Source organism: Nymphaea colorata, chromosome 1, assembly GCF_008831285.2.
Source record: "Nymphaea colorata isolate Beijing-Zhang1983 chromosome 1, ASM883128v2, whole genome shotgun sequence".
Classification (NCBI taxonomy): Eukaryota; Viridiplantae; Streptophyta; class Magnoliopsida; order Nymphaeales; family Nymphaeaceae; genus Nymphaea; species Nymphaea colorata.
In genome coordinates, this window is record NC_045138.2 from 29377309 (window position 1) to 29392941 (window position 15633).

General features: G+C 37.9%; 1 protein-coding gene and 1 pseudogene across 1 annotated transcript; one reads left to right on the forward strand and one right to left on the reverse strand.

Moving 5' to 3' along the window:
- Nucleotides 1-1169: 1169 nt before the first annotated feature.
- Nucleotides 1170-3469, reverse strand: LOC116245064 (probable xyloglucan endotransglucosylase/hydrolase protein 26). The gene is made up of 4 exons (XM_031616796.2): nucleotides 3174-3469; nucleotides 2431-2531; nucleotides 2172-2365; nucleotides 1170-1742 (listed from the first exon to the last, which is right to left on the reverse strand). The coding sequence occupies exons 1-4, from the start codon at nucleotides 3340-3342 to the stop codon at nucleotides 1331-1333; spliced, it is 876 nt and encodes a 291-aa protein (XP_031472656.1). The 5' UTR covers nucleotides 3343-3469; the 3' UTR covers nucleotides 1170-1330.
- Nucleotides 3470-7300: 3831 nt separating this feature from the next.
- Nucleotides 7301-15305, forward strand: LOC116245969 (membrane-associated progesterone-binding protein 4-like; annotated as a pseudogene).
- The last annotated feature ends 328 nt before the right edge of the window (nucleotides 15306-15633 follow it).

Here is a 15633-nt window from a genome sequence, read left to right on the forward strand (position 1 = left end):
ACCATGCACATTTGTTTACAAGAAAATGTCGTCTAAGGGCTATGTCTTCCCTTCATATTTTTAAAAATTCAAAAATATTATATGTAAAATTTTAGTTTAACTTATGTAAAAGTTTTGAAAAATTATATTTCAATTCTTGCTAACATTTTGAAACTACATTTTAGTTCCTGCAATAAGAGAGCTAATAAGAGAACTGAGATGTCTACGCACATCAATTTCACCCTTACACAGACTAAAAAGAGTAGTGGAGTGTTTGGTACACATATGTCGTAGCAAAAACCGAAAGGATTTGCTAAGAAAAGTAGGGATGTGCAGAAACCATGACCATACTTGGAACCTGCTTAGAAATAATCAAGGACATCTTTGGAATGACCATTTTTCATTTGCATGCATCAGCACCCAACACAAGGGCATTTAATGAAAAATTATATTTTTAGAGTTTTAACTTTTCCGTAAACAGCTAGTTTTTTTGTTTATTACTTTAATGAAAGTTATTTTCGTCATTATAAATCTACATGCACATTTTTTCACAGGGTGTGCACATAAACAGTTTAGGCGGCTTTCCGCAAATTGTGAAAGAGTGATGTGATGGTGGGATCCAACAAATTAACACTGAGTGGGCCTAGAGTATAGTAATTATTTGGATTATTAGATGGCACCTTATTAATGACAAGTCCAATTAAACCATTGGATCCCAACCCCATTTGCTTGATTAATTTGTGAGTCTTCCTTCATTTACGGCCTTACAACTTGAAACATTGTCACCTACTGAATGGGTCTTAAAATGACTAGAACCAAGCACATTCCAGTTGCAGATAGGCCTCTGTCGGTACAGAATTAGTGAATGCCTGACTTGCGCGGTTATATATGACAAGGATGAAGGTAAAGAATTCATAGTGGTTCTTGTGTTTAATATATTCGGAAGGAATTGGCCTAGTTTAGTTGGATGTAGTGTTCTTCTTTTTTGCCAAATTTCATTTCAAAGGATCTCAAATTGTATATAGATTAGAGCACTCTTGATTTCTTGTCATGGCTTTGACTATATGCAGATAATGAACGCTCTCGGGTGGTAATGCAAATGATAATAGTCGACACCACAACTAATCAGAAACAGCATTCAAACAGTTAAATTGATCCTATCTGAAGTTGGTATCATGGTTATGAAAATATATGTATGAATGTATGTATAAGGATGCATCAATTAGTAAATAGAAAGCTATGAAACATAAAGGGAAAGGCCTGATATATATCATGGAATTTTAACCCGTCGAATCAAACCCAAGTTAATACCTAGTCAGTAATTCATTTATTTTGAGGAATAAAGAAACCATTAAACAAGCCGTGAACGATAACATTCTGGAGGCGGATTGCCATGGAACCTCTTAGGGTTCCTGCAGTAGTCATAGATCATGAAATTCTCTCTTACCCACCTCAATTGACCCAACTGAGCATAGCTGAGCCTCTGCAAGGAAGGTCTGGTCCACCAATTGCGAAGGGAAGGCGAGGAGCACTCTGAGATGCTTCTTGGGCCTTGCCATTTGCATGCTTTTGGGCTAAACCTGCTGAATCTTGCAACAAATGGCGCACTGCTCCAGTCAACCTTCATCTTCCCACCTTGGGTTGCCCAGTTATCGCCATTCCACAGGCTGGTGTACATCCTCATTCCTTGCTTGTTAGGGAAGGGGATGCCAGCATTCTCATGGTTCTCGTAAACCCTAATAGGTATCCCATCAATGAACCACCTTACAAAACAAACGCATCGAACCTATCCATCAGTCCAATGAAAAGAGCTTGAAATGCAAAAATTGTGAGAAACAGTGTGCTTCTGCCTGTGTATAACATATATAAACGTGTATGTGTGTCAGTGTGTATATATGTGTGTGCAAATGCATGTTTATCTGAAATATGTGTAGGCTACGTGCATCTATTTGTACGGTATATGAAAATGTATGCTTATGTGCACATATATAGGTCATATGTGTTACAACATTCTTCTGTGAATCTGAACAAATCTTTGAGCAGATTCATAAAACAGTATGCATGTGGATTTACGTAGTTGTGTATAATCTAGATACTTATGGCTGTTTGGGTTTTATATATGTGTGTCCGTGTATATATATATATATGTATGTATGTATGTGAGTGTAGGAAATTCAAGTTTATAAACTTACACAATTTGGTAGGGATTCCAGTGAATGGTGTAGTTGTGAAAATCTGCTGAAGGGTCGAACCAGGGCTTGAATTGCTGTTCTTTGGCACCTACACCTTGTATGAAGATGTTGGTGTGGATTGTATACGGTTGGCCTGATACATTTCCCAGGAACTCAAAGTCGATCTCGTCGTGGGCGTCTCCAAAAGATGTCAACTGTATATTATGATGCAGATTTAGAGAGAGAGAGAGAGAGAGAGAGAGAGAGAGAGGTTACGAACATAATATGCCGTGACTGTGCCTGCAGAGTTGCCTGAGACAAGTTTTATGTGCATCTCCAGACTCCCGAACAAGAATTCCCGTTTTGATTTTATTCCAGACCCTAACAATCACGGGATAAAAATGAGCGTAGAAACATAAACAAAGGCAAAGTTGAAAGAAGAGCGAGATTAATTAAAGGACGCATTTCTTTTTTTAGCTAAATCAAGAATTTATGGAATTTAATTTTCATTGGAGGTGCAAAAAACGTTAGCATTGTCACTGCCTAATAGGCTCCATAACAACGCGAAACAAGGCGGATACAAATTTTCTGTTTCTATTATAAAATCAATTTTAAATAATTCTTTAAATTCATAAAACCGAAAATGTAGCTCCATCCTCCATATGAGTCGATCAGTAGTGATAATTATCCGTCAACGTCCGGTATGGTGAGTAAATTAATACGATGCCGATACCATCGTCAATTACAACAATTATTGCATTTAATGCCAAAGAAATGGTCACCACAAAGCACTTCCAGATATATCATCAGCCAAATTACTTTTTTCTGGAGGGATTTATCAATGTTTGCTACCATTTGGATTTTGGTCTCGTCCAATCGATCTCGAACTCACCAAACGAAGGTAGATTATATTAATAATATAATGTTCATTCCGGCGAGGTACTGACAGTGGAGAGCCACAAAGTGATTTGGTTGGTAGGGGCAAAAACAAGGAGAAGAATTAATGGTGAAGTTAAAGCAAACCTGATGACTGGTCCATCCAGAGCTCCAGGTCCCAGCCGTTGTTGTAAATGACAGCACGATCTTGGCCCCAAACAGGAACAGTGCTCTGATAAAAATTTGCTTCCACAGAATTGGGTGTTAGAGAAATTAGGATGATGAAGCCAGCGAAGAGGAGTTGAACGCTACCCATGGCCTCAACAACAAAATCGAAAAAGTTAGGAAAGGAAGACTGGATTAAAATCAAAGGAGGATAAGAAATTTTGTTAAACAGTAACGTGAACGGGAAGCCATGGTTCCCGCTGGAACTTGCTTTGTTACTCGAAACATATTTATAGAGATCTTGGGAATCAAATGATCAGTTTGTTGAGGAGCAATATTTACATATAAACCCTTGTTTGCATGTTCAATTGATCTTCTCCAAAACTTTGAAGTAATAAAACCATCAAAATCTTTGGTATGTAACAATAAAACCATCAAAAACCTTTATAATTAGTTCCAACAGCTTTGGAAGCAAACCTTAGATTAGACCAGGTAACTCCAATTCTTCTTCAAATTTAATGGCAATTTGCCAATGTATTAGTACTTTTAATCACAAATTGGATGGATACTTTTCATTGTGCGGATAATTTCTTGAAAAAAAAAATAATATTCTTCTAGTCAATTTTGGACTGGCTAGCTGATGCTTTTGCTATCTTTACCCCATTAATTTGAAAGGACTTGAGAAATGTCCGCAGAGAGAGAGAGATTCCCTCAAAATACTAACATCCACAGGAAGCAAACTGATAACTAACATCCAAGTAAACAAAAGTAATTTCCCTCAAAAGCTTAACATCCACAAGAATGGAACTGATGACTAGCATCCACATAAATTAAACTAATGATAGGTCCTCTACCTGTCCATCAATCTCACCATGAGAGAGAGAGAAAGAGATCGAGAGAAGGCAGGAAAACGTAGGGAGTTGGTTCACGTAAGTACCTATAAACAAGGAAAAAGAAATTGCTAACACTTCATTGCATGCACAAGTGTGTGTGTGTAAATTTGGCCAACCACCATAATACGGCTACCCTGCCTGTTCAGTCGAATTCCGGCGGACTTTTTCTGATCTAAATTTACTGATCCCGTCTGACGAATAAAATCTAATTCTATCCAGATTAAACATTCAACAGACTACTCTGATCATCATTATCTAGCTTAAACATCAATTGGACTATTCTCAACTTCATCAATATGCATGTTCATTTCACCACAATTAAGATGAATATGCATGTTCATTTGTGTATTTCATCTGGCTCCAGCTTATAAACATTCATTATCTAATCTAAGCATTCAGGAGACTACCCTGATCCTTCAAGGCCCAGTGTAATTGAACATCCATCTCACTGCTCTAATTCGTATTACCAAGATTGCATCGGATGGGAGTATTTTTTTTCTTGTCCATTAGATTGTGGAAGTAGTAAATGGACGACAGCAAAATAATATGTTCAATGGCTAGATGCTGTTGGCACCACCCACCACATGAAAGTGACCACTCAGAAGTGTCAAGTGATTGCGAGAGTGATAGTTAGTTTCTTCTATAAGTTGTTTTGAGGTGACTCGTAATTGTAAGGCTTCCAATTATTTCAAACCTTGTTCATTTCTTTTCAATTAATAGCAGTGACAAAGCCTAACCAAGTTAATGGCTTATATATATAATTAGACGGTCAATGACATCACACACAGGCTTAATAATAATAAAAAAAAAGGGCTTCATAAAACTAGTTAATTGGAACTGCTTGCCGCAGGCCGCCCAACCCAAGACCTCTTGCACCCATCGATCCGAATAACCAATATCCTACAGCACCTGCCTCCGCTTAGCACCCTTACTCCCTCGCCCTTTACTCACAGCAGCATCCTTCAGCAGTATGGTTTCATATGTGCTACTTTTCTGAACAGAAAATGGTGAATGCATGCTCGACACTCTAACTGAGTGGTGTCCCACTCTCTAAGAAGCAGCAGCTCTGAACCCTGGAGCGAGGGAAAAGGAGGAGGGGGCCCATCTATTCAAGGGCTTCCACACACAAAGAGAGAAAGAAAGATAACCCTGAGGTTGATCTATTTAAGGAGAGACGGTCTTACTTCTTACTCCTGACAGTAGGCCTACAACGCTAGTTGGAAGTGCAGGCGTTCTTCGTGGATAGACAAGGTACGATCAGAAGCAAAAGGAATGACGACAGCAATACCGTCTTGGAGTTGACATCAACTGGCAGGAATGCTTCAGAGGTAACTCTCTCCTTTATAGGTTAAATGAAGGCATAAGATTTGGTAATTTGAAGAACAGTTCAGGAACGGGGCCGAGTAGACCTTCCCTTTGAAGGGTTTCTTGTCATCGTTCTTCAAAGAGCAGAGAACAATTAATCCACTCTCAACGTTAGTTTAGAAGTTACATGAAATGGAACTCCACGGTTCAGACCAACTAACCAGCAATGGTCTGCATTTGTGCAAAAGGATCATGCCAGTCTAGAGATGTCAATATACGTCTGATTTTCATCAGACATTCACGGAACCATTTCAAAAAATCAGATGAAAAAAACATTTAACATCAAATTAAGAAATCAAATTGAATTCAGATTTAAGAAATAAGTGCCATTGGATTCGAATTGGATTTAGCTTTAAATAGATATTCAACTATCTAATGCTCTTACATTTTGAAGATAGGCCATTCAAATTTAAATATATAAATATAAAAATCAAATTGATATTCTAGATTCAAGCGTTACCATGTAGGAAAAATTTGGACCCAAATATAACTTGGATATAAACACGAACTAAAAATATCCGGCAAAGTCTCAATACCACAAAACTTTTTAAATAGCGCTCCTCAACCAAACCTCATCAAAATAGCTTACAAAGTGAACTAAAACCCAACAACCGATAAGCACAGTTACGTGGGCGAACTTTCTCACACGACTCACTCACTTGTTCAACACCAAGTCGATGATGACTCCAAGGGTCTCACCAGACCCGCACCCTTATCTTATGCTATTTGACTAATGTTAGCAGGATAAGAAGCATCTTTTTGTGGATGGACCTGCGGATAGGGGAGGTTCTTCCATGTAGCTCCGTCGAGCAGGGGACAGGCAGCCGCGCTGGCAAGGCATCATGAGGCCACAAAAGGTCTTATCTATCAAGACGTCTTAGGAGACTTAAAAAGAAGAAGGTGGAGCAGTTGAAGAAACAAAGAGATAATGCGCTGGGCGAGAAGCCATAATGATTGTGAGTGTGCTGATAGCAACGCTGGCTTACCAAGCGGCACTCAACCCTCCCGGTGGCTTCTGGCAGGATGTCAAAACTGGATCGGCAGGCTCCACCATCCTCCCCTTCTAAAAGTTAGAACGAGAGAGACAAAGAGAGAGAGAGAGAGCACACAAGAAATTATGCGGTTCGGTCAAACTCCACCTATGTCCACAAAGCTTTTCCTTCTCTACAATTCTGAAAAAGGGAATACTCTCTTACAACCTCTAAATCTTCATAGAGAAAAGAATACTAAATAGAACCCTTTGAAATAGATTTTGGCATCTTCATGTGTGTTGCTTTCCTCTTTTTAGCGTCAATTGCATTTTTTCTATATTTGGCTTAAAATTCAAGATTTGATTTACCTTGTAAGATTGGTAAGGACGTTAGATCGACAACCTTATCTCTAACACCCCTTACACTGCAGTCGAACCGGCGGCCGAAGATCAAGATGTTTCTGGACCCGCGGGCACTGCAATCAATAGCAGCTTTCGTGGTGTTATTTGCATCTTTGGTCGTCATCTTGCTCTTGACCAGCGGCATAACAGTTAGGAGGCGGCCCATGATGTGGTTTTTGATGATCATTATGTGGATCTCCGTCTTCTCCATAGTGTTTAGTTTCTTCTGGAGTGCTGATCATCCCGAGAGATCTACCACACCCAGCGGTTAACTACATACTTTGTTTTGGCTTAGGCTGCATGGTGCTCCTTGCCCTGCTGCTGCTGTTGCTTGAAGGAGATGTACCGTTGGTTGAAAAAGAAACTAAGATTGCACAGTCAAAATGTGGACCATGTTTCGCCCTCTCTCCCTAACAGGGCAGCTTAATTCAAATGGCGACTTGATACTTATCGGCCAAGACAAGTTGTTCAAGTCGACCATGGTCCATGGAGCATTATCTCTGAATCTATTGAGTCTTGCCGAGATGAGGATTATATCTTCTCGGATAATCTTGAAGGAATTTGAAGTCCTGCTGCATGCTCTGGGACCTTTGGGAATAGTTTGGAAACCTTCCTCTCTTACGTGTTTACCATCTACAATTGGATTTTACGAAATTCATAAAAGAGAAAGACTTTGCTGGTGTATTACCTTGCTTGTTTAAAAATCTCAGGTGATATCAATGCTTTTGGGGCACTAACATCTCACGAGAGAACTACAAAATGTAAAAATCAATTTTATCATTTTTATGAGAGAGAAAATAAAATAAAAATTAATTTATAAAGAAAAAAAATTTCATGCTATGGATTAATAAAAAACTGAAATGTATTATTTCGTTCTGCGAAATAATACATAGTTGTAGACCCATCCTTTTTGGTGAGGATGAGGATTGTGACTCACCGCATGCGGTATCATCAACTTGGTATTATGCTCCACCTATGGCGTATATAGAGGCATTACATGCACACAAATTGAATTAGTGACATCTTTTTTATCTGCCCCCACTTAACTTAGGTTAAGAGGCCTTCCATCCCCACATTACTACTTAGTATTTGGAAAAATGTTGCCAACCGTAACTCTATTTTGTGTTTGTAGGGAAGCAAGTCCATTTTTTGGGCCGTGGAGTATTAATTGAGGGCAATGACGAATAAGTGTCTCATCTGATGCCTTAATTTCATAAAGGCCATCAGTGGCGGAGTAAAAAAAAAATTGCTTAAAGGGGCACTTAAGATAAATATTTAAGATTTTTATTTTAAAATAAAAAAACTTTTAAGAAAGGTGTGAGCAACTGTCCATGTGGCTACACATTTGTTCAAGCTTTCATCAGCTTGAGCTCCAATTGTGAGTCTAGAGATTAGAGCCCAGCTCGAGCTCATCAGCTTGTGCTCAACTCTGAGTCTAGAGATTAGAGCCCAGCTCGAGCTCGCCCAGCTCCAATCTAGCTCGCTAATTGTGAACTTCCCATCAGTCTGCTAAAATGGACAAAAACTAATTAAATTTAATGACTACCTTCGGACACCCATGGAGGCATTGCAAAGACTCAAGCTTGTAGGAAGAAGTAATGAGAAGAGCTCCTAATCTGGACGAATTGATTTGGGGGACCCAAATTCGGATCTTGGTGCTGCAACAACCCTTAAATGTGCCATGCTGATGCTACTACCGCTTGTTTGAAACTTTCCGAGGGTTTGAGAAGAGAGAGAGAGAGAGAGAGAGGGAAATAGGTAAAAACGAAGAGTAAAAACCTATAAAAAGGTATATAAGTAATTGTTTTTAATGATTGAACTTAAATAGTTTTAAGTTTAATTGTATGGATCAGTCTCACGAGACCCAAGTCTGCCCCAGTTGAAAATTTGTTACTTATATCTTTAATATCTTTAATGCCGGACAGGCAATTTTTTTTTTTGCCTTTGAATATAATAACTACATCAATGTTGAACTTAATTTTGTAGAATATAAGAAAAAGAGAAATTTCTTAATGGGCATATTTCAGGCTGATGGCTTTGCTGCCACCTTATCTATATGGAAACATGAAACCCACATGGCAATCACATCTTACCTCATTTACGTCACCCCCTTTGAATTTGCAAGGAAAAACCTTTCCAAGTGAAGGCCCTCTCACTTTAGTTGGATTGACATTCGCAGCTTTCAAAAAATCTCAGATCCCTTTTCTTCTAACAAATTTTCTCTGAAAATATTGTGTTTGTTTTTTCATGTGTGAATTAAAAATTGAAATTCTTATATTGGAGAATTTACCTCTCCTTTCTTCATTCGAAGAAATAAAGTTTTTGCAGTAAACTGATGATCTCTCTTTTAGTAAAATCATAAAAGTGATCTTAGATCGGCCTCAGATCTCATATTCATAGCTACCAAAACACACTATTGATCATTCTTTTAAATCAAAATGTTTCCATTCTTTGCAGTTTCGATCTTTTCACGGCTAGTGCCAATTCTTCTAGAAATCCTTGGGTACTGTTCAGTGTTTCTTTGAAGATCAACTTGGATTGTAGAATTTGATATTATTAAGCTGGTTCTTTTGGCTTCGTTGGTTTGATTGATTTTGAGATTTTTATTACAGCTCTGTGTTTGACGTAACTGAAGGTAAAACTCATTATGGCGTAGGTGGAGGTTACCATCACTTTGCAGGCAGGTTAACCTCGAATATTAGTATAAACTCATTATCGGTTGATATTCGCCTTTCTTTGCAGGCAGGTTAGTTTGAGACATTTCATTCAGATTGATATTTTAATGCCTATATGAATGAGTACAAAAAGTTCTGTTACAGATGCGGAGTATTGGACGTTGGTTTCAAGGATTCATATTCGCTTTGTTGCCTACATGGGCAAAAGTTTTTTCTGTTAGCTGATTCTTAATTTACTTCTTAAAGTTCCAAGTTCTTATGAAACCTTTTTCCCCTACAGAGATGCGTCGCGTGCCTTTGTTTCTGGAAATTTTACAGGTAAAACTTATGCATCCTGCTCCTAGAACCTTATGCTTTGTTCAAAAAATGAAAACAATGTACCTATTCTTGCTATTGTCATGTACACTACATATGTCGTCTTCGTGTACTAAATTTGCAAGCATTGAGCATGTTTAATGGCCTTGGTTGATGCATGTCTTAAAATGCAAGAACAAATATAGAGTTATTGACTTGCTAACCTTATTTTTAAGATTGAAGCTTCATGATAAGATAGACCTTTTGTTTGCTGAACTGAATGAGAATAGATGGCACAAGTCCAATTAATCTCATATTTGTCCAAATCATACCTTCTATCCTCTTAATTGCCTTACAAAAGCTGTTAATATAAGATCTATACCAAATGCTGATCTAATGAACAAAAAATTGTGCATAAATTTGTCGCTGGGATGAACTTAATAACGATTATATAGTCAATATCTGAGGTTCCTGTGTCCAAATGGTAAATCATGGTTGTCATATTATAAGTGTAAGCAAGAAATGATGTAGGAACTAGAGGCAAGCAAGTGAGATGGAAATTGGTTCAAATTTTCAACATATCCGTGCATTGAACTGTTTCTAGTGAACTTTTTGACCTTTCGAAAATTACATGTTTAAGTCTTTGATTTTCAACTAAAAAGAGAAGTACAGGTGGTTGTCGCACTTCTATGATTGAAATTCCCAAGGGATCAGTTTTCCACCTGAAGAGAACCTGAGTGCACAAAATTGTGATTATAAGGAAAGTATTGTTCATTTGAAAATGCCTTGAAAACTATGTCTCTAACTCTATATAGCACTCAATAACTATATCAGAAGCTAAAGTTATTTTTTTGTGCATTTTTTGGAAAGACATCTAATAAAATGAGTTTATCATACTAGAACTCATGTAGGATGTGCTTAAAAATTGAAAAATAAATTTGAAAAATTAGAAAAATTATGCAGAAAAACCAAGATTTTCAAAATACTGAACTGCGAAATAAATAAGGAAATGGGATAAGTGCATAGGAAGTATCTAACTATCTGCAATAAGTAGATCAAGAATAAATACATAGATAGACAAAATCACAACTGACTTTGAAAGCAAAACTATTAAAATTTGATAACTTGCAAAGAAAATTTACCCAGTTCATAATCTTCTGGAGATATGTGTAATGTTGGGTGTCCAAATAAAATGTTAGGATCAATTAGAGATAGTAAGTTAGATAAGCCCTGAATAATGGAGAAAAATATCTGCACAGCTTGTGCAATTGATCACTTTTGCTGTACAAGATGACTCAAAGTTGTAGTCACTTGGCTTCTCATCCTCTAACTGTGGCATGGTATTCATCAGTTTTTTTTTTTTTCCCATTTCCTCCTAACTATCATAAGCATACTCATTAAGCACCTTAGGCTCCTCCTTACGGATTCATTTTTAAATGCATGCACCCTGTGTAGTGTGTATGCTCATACATGCTAGTAATTGCCTTTTCTATAACTGTAAACTAAGGATAAAAGGCCCAAACAGTTAAATAAGTCAAAATTAGTCTTCTGCTCATGTCATGTAACATACAAGATGAATACAATACCGTTGCACTAAAAAATTTTCTTGTTCTTGTCTTCTTGTTGATGTAATATTTTAGGCTTCAATTTTTCTTGGTTAATTTTTATCTTGTTTCCTTATTACATGTAAATCTGGCTCTTATACTGCTTCTTGGTAACTGTTTTGCAACTTAGATGATGGTTTAACAGACTCTTTGCGTGGTTTGTCTATCTCGGAGGTAATTCTCGGTTCTCTTCCTTTAGTAGTCAAAAGTGTGCTTAACTGTCCACCTTGTCGACTAGGCTGGGCCACCTAGGCGCCTAAGTTTTTTTTTTTTTTTAAAAAAAAAATTCTACATTTTCCTCTCCTATTTTCTTACACTCTCCTCTTTCATTGTTTTTCTTCTGCTTTTCCCCTTTTTCTTGTTGCTTTTCTTCTCATTCTCCCTCTTCTTCCTTGTTTTTTTTCCTTTCACGTACAGTTTTTGGCCCACCTAGATGCTGCCTAGGCTTTTTGGAGGGCCACCACCTAGGCCCTACATGTTTTTTAACATCTTATTTATTATCAAATTAATGCAGTCTGTTCTTGTCAAACTGATTGCTTTGCCTTATGGTTGATTTAGTGACAATTCTGATGGTCGAGATTACAGAGCCTAGTTGGCTTCTTGATTTTCTGTTTCATCTTTACTGACAAGCTCTATTCTTCTCTGTTTCCCTTGTAGATCAAAAGTGTAGTTGATTGGCGAGATTTTTACTTCAAAAGATACAAGCGAGTGCCTTTACAGGTTGATATTTACATACCTATTAGAATTCCTATTAGGAATTGGTGACTTATTGTATATTTTGTAGTCAACTTGTCTTTTTGTGGTTTAGTTTTTTTGTGTGAACTGTAGAATGCACTCACATAGACTCTTAAGTATTTTGGACTGGAAAACAGCCCTTCTTTGAAGGCATATAAAAGTTGCTGAAACGTGTTATCTGGACATGCAATAAATAGAAATGCATGCTGTTGATCTGAATCATCAGATTATGTGAAGCAATATAACAATATTAATTTATTTAGAATACCGAAGTGGAAAACTGTTAGTTTACTGTGGGTAAATCTGGTTCATCTCCTATATAGACCTCCTTGGGGTCAATGATGAAAAGTGGAGACTGAATTGACTCATTTGTTAGATTCTTTTTTCCATTTGCTGATCTAAAGTTGTTAATTTACTGGCTTAGTGGCACTTTTCATTTCATATTCTAGTATAAATTAGTTATAGAGCTTTGTACACGTGTTTGTGTATGTTGCCTTTGTTATTAGTGTATTGCCGCCCACTCATATTGTGGTCAATGCATGCATTGTAGGACTTGGAACCTGAAGGTAGAAAAACAAACTTCATACATGTAATGTTTGCACTATGTGTCAACCTTCTATTCCTGAAAGTTTCAAATTTGTTTTCTTTGTCAACAAAATAACCTGACTATAACTTAGGCCATTGATCAATAAGTTGGAATCTCTATCTAGAGGTTTAGTACATCGGTAGGGTTTTTCTAGCAAATAGTTTGACCGGTAGATTTGATTCACAATCTTTGACCATTTTATTATGTGTTTTCCCTGTTTTAGGGTGTGAAATTATGTTTATGCTAGGAAAATGCATCTGCTGCAGTATTCTGTATAAAGTATTGCTTGGCATGTATTGGCTATGTTCCTTTTATTTGTACCAAGCATGACGTGATGTTTACCAAGTATGGCAAGTTTTTTCAGCTAAAGGCTAAGAGAGCCGATGGTCAAATTCATTGTTCTAATAGATATGTAGCTAAACTTATTGGCCGATACTACAACAATCAGGGAACCCCAACCAAACTGCTAAAAGAGAGTTGAAGCGAAGGCTGCTAGAGGTGCCCAACTTTTAGAAAAACAAAAGATTGAGGAAGCTAAGAGACCAAATTGCAATTCTAGATGGAGCCAGGAAGATGGAGGGCAGGTCATCATTCTCTCTCTCTCTCTCTCCCCCCCACCCCCCAACACACACAACACGTGTTGCAATTAATAACTTGATCTCAGGGTGAGGGACACGTGGTTTCGTGTTCACATCAAAGGCCACTTTTTTGAGCCTGAATTACACAAGGCAAAAGTAATCACCGTCCATTGTCTACCATCAATTCTCATACTTCATTAAGACTTCGAGATGTCGATTGCGATTATCCTTTGTAGACAAGCACAACGGGACTGACTATGGTTCCTGTAGTCTGTTTCTGGTATATTGAAAATGATGATACAGTCAGGAATCCATCTGAGCCATTTTTCTCTTAAAGAATTTATTTCAAACCAAGGCTCGCTTTTATCCTTTCAAGTAGAAGCACGACTGGATACGAAGCAGGCCTTAAAAGCCCAAGCTCATCAATCATCTTGCCAGCTGGTACTGGGTGGTTTTGTCATGTCCTTTCCTGTGGTTTACCAAGATTTGGTGTGCGAATGCGTTAAACCTGACACTAGTATTTCACATTCTCCTTGTGGAGGCGATATTGCAAAGTATACCTTTGAACTTGTTTGTGATGTGGATGTCTTTTGTTCAGGTTTCGTGTGATGATGGCTATCCAAGATTAGTTCAAAGGCCTGGAGATATAGCCTTACAGGAAAAATAAGTCTGAGGTATGAATGCTTCAAGGAAGATGAGCTTGACCAGCCAGGTTTGGAGGTTTATGCAGGATTCAAAGGTCTGTGTAGTATGAGAGTACCGAGTCTTGAGAGTTGCTGGACACTTTTTACGTGGAGTCATCCTTCCATACTTGACATGTTCAACTAGTAGGACAGGGTCTAAAGTTGGTTAATTTGGCTTTGGAACCAAAGAAATTAACCTAACTAGCTAATGCAAACTTCATTTAACTCGATGTGTTAAATAACTTCTTATTTGTGACATTTCTTTAAGGAGCTGCTATATGTTACAGATTTTTTTGATGTGATGGCCGATGGGGCTTACTTGGGGATAGTTACATCCCGTGATGTCTGTTGTACACTGGAGCATAATGAGATTGACTTGGAACCTTCTGAAGGAATGCCACTGTGTCATGGGTATTGTAAACTTTGGCATCGTATAACAGGTTTTGCTACAATTAGTGGAGGGACCAAGTTGGTGAGTAGTCGATGGACCAATTTGCCTAACGCCTTTTCTATTTGCACAATTTGCGGAGAATCCCTAATTGCAGGAACAGTTATGGATTAAAAAAGAAAAGATGCACAATGTGAGATCAATACTCTCTTTCTCTCCTCTTTCACACACAGACATGCTAAGATAAGAATGTCTACCGCTTCCAACATGATTTACTTTGGCTAAGATAAGAATGTCTACCGCTTCCAACATGATTTACTTTGAGCAGACTTGCTACTTGTCACTAGGCCATTTTGAATTTGAACAAAATAAAAGGCCTACAGATTTGTACTGTGAGAACGTTGTAGTCTGAATCACCCGGACGACCTCGCAGGGCATATATTAAATCCCAAAAAATTGATCCTGGAGTATAGAAGCCAAACCAGGAAGTGCCATGCTTGAGCCAAACTGATTTGGAGACTGAAACTTTGAAACCAAGCATTTGGCATCTCCAGAATTGCCTTCTTTAGCTCTGCAAACTTCTGATTTCACTCACTGCCTCTGGATAGAAATCAGTTCTAACAACGAGAAATGTTTACATTGGCTACAAATGGGTATTCAGAATAGAGGGTCGAGGATAAAGACTCCTGCAATTTTGCTGTAATTTCTTGTTAGTTTCTGCATCTCTTTTGTCAACCCGGACGTGCAGACGCTGTTTATGTTACCATTGCTGTAGGCTGTAGTTAGCTTGGCACTTTGGTTTTGTGCAGCAAATGTTTTTGTATCATCTTCTGTACAGCTGGTTTTGGTAGTTGATTAATAAAATTACAGAGGAACTCTCCAGAAGGTTTGATGCGGAAGCATTTGATTTGGCATCTCCAGATTGGTTGAGTCTGATATAATCTGATTCAACTATCATGTACAGGTTATTTTAAGGTCATGCTTAGTTTGTTAATAATCACTTTCAACGGTTTGCATTTGGACCTAGACTCCCAGCTTGACAGTCAGGCCTCCAGCATCTAAACATCTCACCAGTCTCTCTGGAACAGACCACTATACTACTTCTAAGGAGAACTAGGCAGACCGAGACTTCTCCAAGCCAAGCATGGGTATAGCCACGCAGATTCCTGCTGATCGGACGATATTGTATACATCTCCACCTGACCTAGAACTTCAAGGGGCTAATTGTTATGGTAAAACATTCGTTTAATGGAGAAGCATAACTAGGCA

Coding starts and splice junctions, on each gene's coding strand:
- LOC116245064 (XM_031616796.2), bottom strand. CDS start 3,342: ATGGGTAGCGTTCAACTCCTCTTCGCTGGCTTCATCATCCTAATTTCT. Junction 2,532..3,173: donor CTGGATGGACCAGTCATCAG/GTTTGCTTTAAC, acceptor CGTGATTGTTAG/GGTCTGGAATAAAATCAAAA. Junction 2,366..2,430: donor GCACAGTCACGGCATATTAT/GTTCGTAACCTC, acceptor CATAATATACAG/TTGACATCTTTTGGAGACGC.